At 40.3% G+C, this 14,454-nt stretch overlaps 1 protein-coding gene across 1 annotated transcript; it reads right to left on the bottom strand.

Annotated features, from left to right (window-relative positions):
- Positions 1 to 5,087: 5,087 nt before the first annotated feature.
- On the bottom strand, positions 5,088 to 14,027 carry LRRC34 (leucine rich repeat containing 34). The gene is made up of 11 exons (XM_075266712.1): positions 13,898 to 14,027; positions 11,967 to 12,072; positions 10,233 to 10,351; positions 9,998 to 10,062; positions 9,829 to 9,912; positions 9,601 to 9,729; positions 8,219 to 8,314; positions 7,987 to 8,141; positions 7,294 to 7,449; positions 6,109 to 6,235; positions 5,088 to 5,339 (listed from the first exon to the last, which is right to left on the bottom strand). The coding sequence occupies exons 1-11, from the start codon at positions 13,965 to 13,967 to the stop codon at positions 5,139 to 5,141; spliced, it is 1,308 nt and encodes a 435-aa protein (XP_075122813.1). The 5' UTR covers positions 13,968 to 14,027; the 3' UTR covers positions 5,088 to 5,138.
- Between the last annotated feature and the right edge of the window lie 427 nt (positions 14,028 to 14,454).

The following is a 14,454-nucleotide window of genomic DNA, read 5'->3' as shown; positions in this document are numbered from 1 at the left end:
TCAGTATAGGTGAAAGCACAGAAAAGTTTGCCTAAACTGATACTTTGTAGCAAACCCTAAATAGAAGGGAAACGGTTTCTAAATAAAAATATGGGACCAAAGAAATATGATTGACAGATTGCAAATCCTAAATAGTGAGGAAATGAAATCCCACTACTATTGGTGTGTGTTCACGTATTTACCTTGTTTGTCCATGTTTCCTTCTAGCATTATGTGTAAAAAAAAAGTCAAGCTACAAAGGATCCCTTAGAAAAGCATTAACATCACTAGCAGTGTTAGTGTTCTTGTGTCCGGCTCCTTGACAGGTCCAAGTCCAGGCCTACAGCATCAGATGCACATTAGGTACCAATATACTGGACTCAGTTTACTTCTGAAGTAGTTGAATAACTGTACAATCATTAAAAATGTGTTTTCTGATAAAGTCAAGCTGTTGCCAGGGTAAACCATGTCTGCCGATACATATATAGCATTATATATCAGCCATTGGAATCCATTGCTGTTCCAGTAATTTACACATGTGCCAGGTGGAGTGGCCCTCCTTTCTGGGTCAGAAAACTTTATAACATTTATGAAATATGTCAATAGTATGGGGAAAAAAAAACATCTTCCCCCATTCCCCACATGTCTAAGGGTTGGTTCACATCTGCTTTTGTATTCTGTCCAGGGAGAGTCCGCATGGAGACCCCCCCCCCCCCGAACGGAATACAAACGCAATTGCAAGCGCTGTGCTGTAAAAGCTATATATGGGGTCCGTATGCTTGCCACGCGCTGCCCGCACGAATCATGCAGACGGGAAAGTAAATGGTGAACTACATTCCTGTCTGCACAATCCCTGCGGACATTTGCCGGTAATCACACGGACCCCATTATAGTCTATGGGCTTTTACAGCACAGCACTTTGCACTTGCATTTGGTATTCCGTTTCGGCGCAGGGGGGGGGGTCCCCGTGCGGACTCCCCCGGACGGAAACCAAACACTGAAGTGAACAGGGCATTATTTAGATCATACATTTGCAAATATTGGATGGATTGCAGCCTGTATTAGCATTTAATATACAGTTTTGAAATGTGTTGAATCTCATCTAGAGATGACTAAATGTCATGAAAGACAGGAGCAAATCTCCTGAAATTCTTAGCATGTTTTAATTGTTGAAATCTGCTGTCAGATTCTATTCGGCCCAAATTGAAAGCGCAACAATTGCTCTGAAAAGTCTTTTATTGAACGTTTTTGGACACATGCTAAGCTGATGACACTAGACATTGGCTTGGAAGTAGATCAATAACTAAGAGTTGGCGACACTTGCAGGCAAATCCAAAAGATTTGGATATGACAGAATTGTAAATTTTTGGAAAATTCGGGACAAATTTTTACTTCTGTCCAATTGAGTCACTCATCTGTGATGCTGTTATCTAATGCATTGCTCCTTCAGTCATGGAGCCCCTATAAAACCTATAAATGTAATCGCTATTTCTTCACCTTTTTAATGTATTGGATTTTCATTTTGGAGATTCAGTAGTGTGGTGGCGCTCTGTTCGGTATGATCACCATCTTATACCCAGCATCTCTTTGACTGCTTTCTTAGTTCTGTATCTTTTATAAATATATATTCTTTTAGTTCAGTTAATTGATGCTGCTTGTGTGTATGTAGAGAGAAATATTGTTACATTTGTTTTATATCAGATATTCTGAACTTTTATGAAAACAATCAGTCTCTTATGACTAAATAATTTAAAGGTGCCCATATACAATGAACTGGGCGGCAAGTGGTGTGTATGGTAGTGTCTCGACTACTTCTCCCTCCTTCCCACACCAGCAGCACATGTCGGGGAATAGAAGGGGCAGACCTATTGAATTTTCAAATACCTGATCCTTTGGTGTCCCGGAAGATAAGCCATCAGAGGGGTCTTTGAGTACACATGCACACACAGCCGAACAAGTCATGGTAATGGGCATGTCAGTTTTGCTGGCCCATTCAGCACACTATTTTGCACTATTATGATTTAATTGACCAGCAGACTAAATGCTTGGTAACTCTGCTGATGGGATTACACTTTCTGCAGTCAATATTGAAAAGTCTCCACATGCATACTATCTAATGTTTATAGGGGACCTCCTGACCCTCGGTGACAGATGTTGGGAAGATGAAGAATAGATGGACAGAATGTCTGACACCATCTTTCTCCCCTCTCCCAGTTCAAGACCTATGCATCCCTCAGCCAAGCCATGCATGCATTATTATGGGGGAGCTGGCAAGTTAGTTGTCGAATAAGTAGTGGTTTGACCAACAGCTATCTTAGACTGCTTTCATAAAAAAAAATGCAGCAGCAGAAGGTCCGATGATCTGGTTCCAGGGGGTTTTTTTTTGTGTCAGGCGACCACTGCAACCAATCACAGGTCTTAGCAGTGACATATTCACAAATGGCACATCTCAGCAGTCACATGATGTATGCTAAAAGGCTACAGTGGTCTCATTGCACAATTAATTGATGGACCTGTATACAGAAGACCAGAGCTACCACCTCTAGAAATGGAGGCATAAGGAGTAGTGAGTGAGTAGTAAGTTTTTTGGGTTTTTTTTGGTGTTTATGGCTCCCTCAGCACCACAATTAGGCTAGGTTCACATCTGTGTTTGGGTCTCCATTGTGGGGGGGTCTGCTTGGGGACCCTCCCCAATTGGAAACCTAATCCGAATAAAAAAGTGGTAACCTTAGGAAACCCGTGAACCCCATAGACTATAATGGGGTCTGTGTGGTTTCCGCATGAAAAATGCAGAGAGAAAAGTGCTGTTTGCATATTTCATGCGGAAAGGGGAACAGAATGATCCAAACGCCGTTGTAACCCGAGCCTAAGACCACTTACGTGATTTGAAGGACTATAGATAGATGAGGTTGATCTGAATTTTTATAGCATATTTAGCTGTCAAACATGCTATCACAATCTCTGTTCAGGGAGTAGATGTATAACATCAAGGGAGTTTCAAGTCTCATGTTTACAATGCATACAGCCTGTAACACACAATTTGCTGTTGAGTACCCTTTATTGGCATCACAAAGGAGTTACCCATTTTACATACAATAAATGTCTATTTAGTAAACTGCTGACAATGGCACACTCCTGGCTCTCCATAAATAATGGTCAACAATTTTCCTTGGGATAATTCTAGGTGCCTTAAGTGCCTGTCTTCAATAATCTTATTAGGGCTGGACTATATCACATCAATTTAAAGCCATGTAACAGTATATTTTATGCGTGCATTGTTATCTTTTCATGATTTGTGGTAGTTTCACATTTTTGAGTTAGTGAATTCTGTGCAATAAATTATAAAAGGGTTCTAAGTTCTAACACTACAAAGAATGACTGATGTATAAGAATTTCAGAAAATGCAAGTTTCTTATGTGAAGACGAAGTCTAGTTGTCAGACCTGTACATCTGCTAGTGTTAGTTGCATTTTTATTGTTTTAAATAAAGATGCATTTTTCAGAATGATATAATGTCCGTGTACCTTCATGAAAGACCGTATGGAGCAAATCTGGAAAATTAGTTTTGTACATGTGACAAGTGTGCTTTTAGCAGGGTAGATTTTCCTGCTCGCATTGAGGGATTGAGGGTAGGTCTGGGATATTATTATCACAACAGTGATTGTTTAAGCTATTGAAATGGAGCAACCATGTGCTGTATGTGCACTGACAATCATTACCATGATTGTTCATCCCTATACAGTTTACATATTGTTGCCAGCACATCCCCTATATACATATGTGCTGCCAACAACCAATAATATTTATACCCACATAAAAAAAAAGCCAGTAATCAATAACAATTGTATGTTGGCTGGACACGTTTACACAGAACAACACTTTGTACAAATGTTAATTGGGCCAATCATCAGCCTGTGTAAAAGGCCTTCAAATGGGGTTGTACAGGAACTGTTAATTTACTTACCTGTCCCAGGTTATGGCAACCCATGGACCCAGGGGTCATGTGAACTGAAGCGGCATTCAGGCTCCAGAGCTGCTCCAATGTGAAATCGGTGAAGGAGGGAGTGGAGCGTCCTTGGAGGATGAAGGCTGCTTCACATCACATCACTCTGGAGCAGTGACATGGCCAAGTCCATCGGCTGCAATAACTGGGACAGTAAGTAAATTAATAGTCCTCTCACAACCCCTTTAAAATCCTTTTTTTTCACTTCTTATTCATAGTATATAGAGTGTCTGCTCTCTTATCCAGTTAACCATGTGTAGAAGCTGTAGTAAACAAGCTGGATTAGCTAGGTGCAAAGAAGTGTCGGCAGCACGAGACAACAGCAATATACAATTCTGTGTCAAATTCCGCGCCAAATTCGACACAGAATTGTATATTTTACGCCTCACATTCATGTCAGAGGGAGTTCTCAGACGGAATCCGTCTGAAGAACAAGCAGGACACTTATGTTTTCTGCTAGATGAAAAAAAAACATCTAGCAGAAAAAAAAAATCACCTAATGCCTCCTATTGAAATGAATGGGAGACAGATTACAGGTGGAATTTGAGGCAGATTCCACTTAAAATTCTGCTTCAAAATCCTATATGTGAGCAGCCCCTTAGCCCAAGACAGCCACTCAAAACTGCATAAGGGTCCATTCACACGGAGGAAAATGGTGAGGAATTTGGTGTGGAATTTCAGCTCTGAAAAAAAAAAGCCAGAAAAAGGAAAACTGAAAATCCATGGCAAAAATGTGGTCCGAGTGAGGGGTTGGTCTTCTGAAAGAGATGGTCTTTTGAAGAGATTTCACTGTGTTTACAAACAATGCATATACCATATCTCGTGTGTTCTCATGTTGGACTAAACTCAGGATGGTCAGATAGTGTCCCAAGTGGTTATCTGCAGTACTTTGATGGAAGTGGACGTATTCACTGACTAGCCAGCAGCTATATTGAAATAACTGACTTTGGGGGGTTTTAGTACCTTAAATGATTTTTATTTTTGCATTTTTATGCACTTTTATACATGCAGTTTTATTGTGTAGAACCCTCTAAAAAGAATGTAAAAATAGTGATCATAGTCCGCAAAAGAAAATCAACAAGCGTTCCAATTCAGGTATGGTCAGGGTTCCAAAAATTGCTTATTTTGTGAAAGTAAATGAATCTTTGGTTTGGTCTTCAAAAGTCATGATAGTTTATTATTGTGAGACTGGAGTTGCATTCAGGATCATCTGCAATACCATAAGTTGGAGTCCAGTAATAGTGTTTCTTGAGTCCATGAAAGAGTTCTGCTAGGTAGACTCGACCATCAACAATATATGGCCGAACATCTGTTGAAGAGGCATTTAGACGACCCGTTGACAGAAGCTCTGAAAATGCCTGAAATTGTACAGATACGAGTTACATGGGATATTTAGGCAAGTAGCATACCGACATGACTGGTAACATAAGTAATTGCATGGTCTAAAGAATATTTCTATGTGGTTTATATGTCTACATGGTCTCCCTGTTTACATCTTGGGAGACAGATTTGCATATTCTTCCCATTATAGTAAAACTAAATTACAGCTCCTTTATAACCATTGAAGTTTGGAACTTCTAGCCTGTAAGAGGACTGGACACAACTCCTGACATCATTCCGCTTATAAAATACAAGCAGGACTTTTCTAAACAAATGTTTATAAAATGCAAGCAGGAAACCCCGGCGGACCCCATTATAGTCTATGGAGTCCACAAGTTTCCACAGGTAACCACTTTTTAAGCAGATTAAGTTTCCATTCTTCAGATCCCCAAGCAGACCTGAAGAATGGAAACCCAGGCGCAGGTGTGAACCTATTTTTCTGTAGAGTTTTTCATTGAGTTTTTGCTGACCTTTTCTCTGCATTTTTTCTTTCCACATTAAATCTATAGGAAAAATGGTTCCACACCTAAAATTAGCATGCTCCTGTTTTTTTTAAAAAAAAAATTCAGCTTTTTATCCACAATGCATGAATGAGATACAAAAATCGCATTCACATTGCGAGAACTGTGAAACGCAGTCAAAAAATACTGTTTTTCCACGTCGGACCTTGGCCTTAAGTGGCCTTACAGTTTACCAGTATAAGAACTATTACCAGAATCTCAAGATAAACTAGAATATTATACGTACCACACAGGCATCTTCATCCAGTACATTCCCCCAAATGTAGATGTATTCTAGTCCACTGTTACTTTTAACTGCGTTTGCCAAATGCTTCAGACCTTGTCCAGTGATGTTGTTACTTACAATTGCGAACCTAGTGGTTAAAACAAAACCGTTACTATACCAAAATCTGCTTTTGCACATGTACATTACATTACAAGATATAATTCATGAACCTCCATTTATTAGTCTATCTTGTTACACATTGGGGCAGATTTATTAACGCTGGTGTTTTCCGTATAGGTAAAATATGGACAGAAAGTCAGTTTCTGCTATGGTCTTTTCTGCAGTATTTCTCGGCTGCTGCTCGCTACATGGGGCCTTAGCCTAAAAATAAGACAGTCTTAAACTGGGCCATATTTATCAAAGTGTCTAATTCTAAGTAATAAGTGCAGCATATCTTTAGCCTGGCTTGTCTAACTTTACATCACCCACTAGTTGGCTTATATTCTAACAAATACCCAAAAACTTTGGAGTATTTTTGGCACACACTGTCACATATTAAGCCCAATCCTTTTTCTAGCAAGCCACATCTCTCTTCTCACAAGCCCCACCTATTGTTGGGCAATTGCAGAAACTGTCTAAAACTGTTCATAAATGTGATGTAAAACATGTACACCAAGTTTTTTTGTGAGAATGTTGGCACATTTTCAATAGTAAGCATGTCACATTGAGAACAATGACCAGTTGGCTGGTTCTTTGTGTACTAGATGATCAAAATACCAGATTATACATTTTCTCTGTAAAAGGGTATTCCCATCAAACACATCGATGGCATATCCATAGAATATTCCATGAATTTGTTATAGTTGCAGGTCACACATCTGTCTTTAGAATAGGGGTTCCCTGAGAATGGAGAGATGGCTGTGCATGAGCAACTCTCCATTCAAGTCTATGGTGTTTTAGAGAATTGCTGTGCTAATTGTGTGCTTTCTCCATTAATTAATGGTTAATTTCTCCATTCTCAGAAGCCATGAGATGTGAGTAAGGAGACCCCTGTTCGTGTCGATGGTGGGACCTGCTATAAATGTATGAGATGAGAATGCCCCATTTCATGTGCTCCAAAAACTGCATTTATATAGAAGTTAAAAAACTGACATAAAAAATACAAGTTTACATATACTGAGGTTAAATGTGAAATGTAATACTAACGCTCTGAGACTGCTATTATATGAATGAATGGCTTCAGCAAGGTACATTGCACCTTCATCTTCCATTCTGTTTGATGTCAGGTCTAAGATTTCCAGTGTTGTGTTGTGCCTCAGTAGTTCTGCTAAGCACTTGACGCCATCACGGGTTATTTTATTGCTGAAAAGGTAAAACGTAAGAATATTTCTTTATTTCAGATATACAAAAGCTACTCCTATTCACAAGCTGTGCTATGAACAGTGACAATCCTGACTACAACTGTATGCTATGTTTCTGTAGAAATCCTCAACATGTATTTCTCGTAATGGACTCTGTATAGCTACTCATTTGAGCAGATCCTCATTCAGGTCAGATGGCAAAAAGAGCACTACGAATGATAAAGTGTGTCTCAAGGGAGACGGAAAGTGGATTTTAGCCATAATGTATAAAATATATTGCAAAATGTATTACTGTCCTAAATGCTACCAGAAAATCAAAAGTTTAGGTATACTTTAAGAAAAACACAGAGAACTTAGCTTAGTATTAAGGCTATGTTCTCAAGTTCCATTTTTTTGTTGTGAGCATTCACAAAATGCTGTAATACTGCAACAATAAAACAACTCCATACAACTGCTATGTATAACTATAGCCTAACACTGACTATTCAGAGTAACTAAAAGCTATTACACAAGTTGGCAGTGCCGTATTAAACCTCACCAGCTAAGATCAAGATATTTTAAAGTTTTGTTTTCATGTAAGGCTTCACAAAGACGCTGAACTCCAGAATCTGTCATCTCATGTTTGGATAGATGGATCTCCTGCAGAGTATTGTTCACCTTTAACATCAGAGCTATATGAATGCTGGTGTCTTCCTAAAAAGGAATATGTATATAGGTATACTTTGCACAATAAAATTCTCCCCAAAGCAGAATTCACTGTGAGTACCTACCTGTGAAACATAGAATAAAGGGCGGTTTAAATTTAGTGATCTTATCGAATTGTTTTGCTTCAGGACTGTGGCAAATGCTATTAAGCTCTGTATTCCCTGTAAAGTTAGATGGAATAACATTGTTAACAATTTAACCATAGCAAGAGCACGTAAACATGACATTGGCATATAGCCATGGATGGCCTGGGGATCTTTGTTAGGCCTCAACTTTTATGGGAACCCATTGGCACCTCAGATTGCATTTATGGGGTGATTATAGAACAGACGGGGACCCTTTTTCTCTTACTATCCATCTAGATGCCATGATTGCTATTGATTGAGACATCTAAAGGGTTAAACACCTGGAATTAGCTATAACGTGATACAGGGGTGGTAAAATCGTGATTACAAGTGGATATATTCTATCATGTTAAATTTACCACATTACAGAGGATTTATCATACTTTTATTGTATCTCTCTGACCAAAGGCGAAGGGTCTCATAGGCCTAAAACACGTAAAAGTAAATACTGTATCTAACAAGACTTTATGTAAAGTTATAAAGTATAAATATACATACAGTATAATGGATGCTGGACTTTCTTTTTCTTATGCCATTGGTTCCCCTCTCCATATCTGTGCATTCATCTACTGCCACCCAAAGCAGTTAGATACTACTGATCTATTATGTGTGTCTATGGTAACAGACTACAAATAAACTTTATGAAACGTGATCATGTCATTGTAATTCTGATATTGCTTGCGTAGCTATTGGTGACTACACAATTCTTCCATAGTTAGAGTGCAAGAATGGAACTGGGGCTAGCAGAGGGGATACCAAGTGGCCCTTCTCTGTATGAACTCCATACACCATAATGGGGCGTATTGACACAAGTTATTCGTGCTGACAAACCCATTAAATGTTGAAAAGAAAGGAGTTTTACTGTAATAAAGATTGAAGATGGTAATAAAGATTCTTCAAGACTTGGATTTATTTGCAGCATTGCAGCAAAGAACATCCCTCATTTACTGCCAATTTTGTTATCAGACTACATTGCATTTTCTGAAGTCTGTTATCATGGATACACATCTATTTGTCTAGAAGCCATAAACACAAGAAAAGGACACTTATATGACTCAACAGAACCAGAGATGCTCAGCCAGTCTGAAGCTGTATAATGGCTGCAATCTAATGAATAATTGAGTTTATTTTTGTTTGTTTTTTAATGGGTCACTTTTAAATGCATTGGAGATTGGAGCAATGAAAAATTGGATTGAGATGTGTACAAACTGTATTTTTCAGTTCTCTGGATAGAATTCAGTGACTATGCCACACGTTGTTAATTTATTATTCTGGAAGCCATCAACAACCAAAAAGACAGCATTTTCTGAGCTTTGGCATACCAAGTCACAGTCTCCGAGGTCCAATTCTTCAAGACTTGAATTTATTTGCAGCATTGCAGCAAAGAACATTCCTCCTTTGTTACCAATTTTGTTACCCGTCATCCTTAAGCTTCTAAGAGTATCATTCCTCTGAGCAAGACAATGTAAAAAAAAATAGAAAAAAAATGTAAAAAAAAGTCATATAATTTGGGGAAATTTATATGGAAAGAAATAACAAAGTTTACTTACATGCAAAGCTTTAGCAATGTGTTCTGCACCTTCTGTTTCAATGTCATTGCCCATAAGATTTAAATGAAACAATGAGCAGCCATCCTAAGACAGAAATCTTCTTTAAGTATAAAAATATAATAGACTGACAGCTAGAGACCATGAACATGCATATCTTACTGTGACATACCTGAAGAAATTTGGCAATATACTCTGCACCATTATTGGTCAAGTTATTGAACCTAAGATCAAGATCTTTGAAAAAAAATCTTCCATTAAAACGTTCAAAAGACAGTATAGATATACTGAATCGCTATAATAATATTTCAATGACATTACCTACATATGATAAGGTTTTAAAATATCTACAGCTAGGAATTGTATATTTTTCTCTCATTCCTAGAAAATACTGTAAAATGACCTACTTGTTATGAAACTATTGTCTTTGAGTACATGGGAAATGGCAAGAAAATCTTCATCTGTAACACGTTTCACAGGCAATAGTCGATTATTTCCACATATCTTCAATGTAGACCTAAGCTGCCTAGAAAAATGTATTGGTTATGTTATTTAATAAGCCTGTCTTTGCGTTTTGATATGAAAAGATAAAACATAAATCCCAACAGTTAGGGTATGTTCTAAGTTTTTTGCAGGCGGATTTTGACGCAGAATCCGCCTCAAAATTAGCCTACAAAACCCCTCCCATTCAATCACAGTTTTTTCCATTAGCACTGCATCGGCATCCCGTCATGGCTAAAAAGGTTGAATGCTGGAAACGGTTTTTGCCATGTGAATTAACACTTAAGCATCTAAATATAGGCGTTGAATTAAATATGTTAAAATGATTCTGTATATGTCTCGACTTGTATTGGACTGTAATCAGCGGCGTAACTACCGGGATAGCATGGGTGGCGGCTGACACAGGGCTCGGACATTAGGGGCCTGGCGACAGCCGCTACCGCTGCGTTTTTTGTTTTTTTTTTCTTAATAGGCCGTTACCGGCTGGAGTTACTCCAGCCAGTAACGGGCCCTATTTACTTACCGATCCTGGCAGGGTCGGGGATCGGTAAGTGATGCTGCGGGCCCCACAAACACTATTATTATACTCAGGGGTCTTTTCAGACCCCCGAGTATAATGATCGGAGGCCTGGGAGAGGTAAGCGAACATAAAAAACTGTGTTACTTACCTTTACACACTCCTGGCAGGCTTCATCCTACTACTGTGAGGTTCCTGACGTCACATGACAGGGTCCTGCGTCCCAGGTCATGTGACGTCCAAACTTCAAGGAAGATGGCCAACACCACCGAGGACTGCAGCGGAGCTGGGGATAGGTAAGTGACAGTGTTTTTTTATGTTTGTATCTCTCCCTTGGATCTGAAAAGACCCCAGAGTATAATAATTGTTCATGGGTGTCCACAGTACTGTGTGCAGGGGCCACTATGGGGCATAATACAGTGTTCAGGGGCTACTATGGGGCATAATACTGTGTACTGGGACCACTATGGGGCATAATACTATGTACTGGGGCCAGTATGGGGCATAATACTGTGCGCAGGGGCCACTATGGGGCATCATACTGTGTACTGGGGCCACTATGGGGCATAATACTATGTACTAGGGCCACTATGGGGCATAATACTATGTACTAGGGCCACTATGGGGCATAATACTGTGTGCAGGGGCTACTATGGGGCATAATACTGTGTACTGGGGCCACTATGGGGCATAATACTATGTACTAGGGCCACTATGGGGCATAATACTGTGTGCAGGGGCCACTATGGGGAATAATACTGTGTACTGGGGCCAGTATGGGGACATAATACTGTGTACTGGGGCCAGTATGGGGCATAATATTGTGTATAGGGGCCACTATGGGGCATAATACTGTGTACTGGGGCCACTGTGGGGCATAATACTGTGTACTGGGGCCAATATGGGGCATAATAAAGTGCACAGGAATGGGGGGGGGGTCAGTCGTTGGGGTCTTCGGCATCGGTGGGGGGGCATGTCAAAAGTTTGCCACGGGGCCCCACCAATCCTAGTTACGCCACTGACTGTAATGTGTAATATTTTGGAGATTTGATAAAAATTCAATACTTACCAAAACTATCTATTATACTGTTATAAAGATCTTATATAATATAAGTTTACTTACTCGAGTTGCTCCATTTCTCTGAACACTTCTTCAATGAAATGGTTAACTGGTTGGTTTAATTCCGTACATGCCAAATTATACTGCTGGCTCAGACCTGTAGTCATGGCTAAAGAAAAGGTTGGGTACATTTATTCTCAGTCTGCAATTTATTAATATAAACATAACAATGCTCAGATCAGTAAGGCTCTGTTCACATTTGCATTTGAGGTTATACTGGAGATACTGTCAAAGAGGCGAGACCAAAATAGCACAGCATGCTGCATTACTTTTTTATCTAGTAAAATGACGGACACCTTGATAGAAACTTGACATGCTACATTATAGTCAAGTTTGGTGTGAGTCAATTGACAGATCTGGAATGAAGGACATTTTCATGATTCTGTTCCTATGTCAGAGCAGAACAATGGCAATGAACTATGTAGATGACAGCAGAGTGATAGGCTGTGGTTGGTAGCAAACACTGCAGTTTCTATGGGGCCCAACAACTAAGGAGACCCTAGGGCAGGGCGAATATGACCTAAATCAGAATCTAGATTAATTAAACATTTTACCTTGATTACAATTATTGAACAACTATTTTAAGACACTCCCATTTTTACATGCCAGACCATGTCACTACATTTTGGTTTTGGTTCTTCACTTTTCAGCAATCCTGAATAGACAGTGTACAGTTACTCTAGGTTCACACTAGCGTTCAGGTTTCCATTCTTCAGGTCTGCTTAGGGACCTGAGAAATAGAAACCCTATCTGCTTAAAAAAGGGATAACCATGGAAACCCGCAGACCCCATAGACTATAATGGGGTCCACTGGGTTTACACCTAAAATGGATAGAGAAAAGTCCAGCTTGCAAGACTTTTCTCTGCATATTTTAAGTGGAATGGGGGATGGAGTCCCTGAACACTAGAGTGAACCCACCTGCAAGCTAAGGCTCTACGTAGTGGGTCACAGTGAAAAAGCGCTGCAGGAAAAACTGCAGCAGAAAAACATTCACAGAAAATCCACTGAGGTTTCCTCTGCAGACTTTCTGCTTCATTAATACCTTTGGGGAAACAGACAATGTTTCCGTATGTATAATTGACATGCTGCGATTCCCAAAACATGTCAGTTTGGGAAGTTGCAGCATTTCTGCTATGTGTATTTTTCTGTAATGTGTGGACGGGATTCACGAGAATCCCATCCACTGGGCAGTGTCTGTAAAACACCATGGCTTTTGCCGTGACGTTTATGCCTGGTGGGGCCCTGGCCTCAGTCTCTATTTACATCTAGTTTGCTTCCATTTGGGGTATACAGAGAGAGCGTTCCCCACTGTATACTGAAGTCTCTGATGTATACTAATGTATAGACACACAATGGCATATGTTGGTAAATGGCTTCTAGTATAAGAAAGCATATACCACCCAATGTACACATTTAACTGTGACTTTGTATACAGGACAGTGGAGCAGACTACAGATTACTATACAGCATTGGCATATACTTGGTGCATGGGGCCCTATGGATATGTGATGTGATAATTACATGTGGACAGAGGCTTATTTCCTGCATGTGACTACCATAGACCATAGAAGTCTATCTGTACATTGAGGGCAAACAGCAGGTTAATTTCATATATACCAAATGTGAGCAGTGAGCACAGTATGAGCAGAGCCCTATTAGGATACTGAATGCTTAGAATGAATAGCCTGATGTCACTGCACTTAGTGCTATAGCGCCCTCTAGTCCAGGGGTCTCGGGGCACCTATAACATGGGGGTTCTTTGCCACTTTGATATCACTATTTACTATCTGTTTCTTGCTATATAAACTATTAGAGCAGGGCTACAACACCGGACTTCCCCCGGAGCACAGCCGTGCAGCCCCCGTACAGTCAGCGCACATACAGGGACCCCCATCACAGCACATAGTCATACACAGGCAGTAAGCGGACTTACCTGTAGTTACCGGCCGAGGGACAGCGCACAGCTCCGGCCCGTCTCTGCTCCGCCGACTGTCTGTTGTCATCCGGTTGTCATGGCAGCCGCCTGTGTACTACTCACCAGCTATAGCTCCACACACGGGACTCGCTACAGTGAGGAGCGGGCACAGCGGCACACTGGTAGGCTATAGACTGACTGACAGTCACACCCTGTGGTGCAGGGCCGGGGCAGCTCGTGCACTGGGGCTGAGTCTGGGGCACTAAGTCTCATTGAGGCTGCTCTGTTTCGTTAGGGTGACACTGGCAGGTAATAATCCGGGTGGGATATGGCCGCTGATTCATTATAGAGTCACCCATCAGAGTCATATCAGAGTTTTATATATGTGGGCCGTACAATTGCACCCATAGAAGTCTATGGAGATCATACCTTGCCTCAGTCAGCATATAGACAGAGCCCATACAGATGTACAGATGTGCCCAGCTTGCTTCACTGTGCTTGCTTGTCATCAGAATGATTCCTGATATTCTCCTCTGATTACTTTCCTTTACAAGTTATTGCACAAACATGATCCC

Source organism: Leptodactylus fuscus, chromosome 3 (assembly GCF_031893055.1).
Source record: "Leptodactylus fuscus isolate aLepFus1 chromosome 3, aLepFus1.hap2, whole genome shotgun sequence".
Lineage (NCBI taxonomy): Eukaryota > Metazoa > Chordata > Amphibia > Anura > Leptodactylidae > Leptodactylus > Leptodactylus fuscus.
Note: the sequence above shows the minus strand (reverse complement) of the source record. Positions and strands in the feature narration are given on the sequence as shown.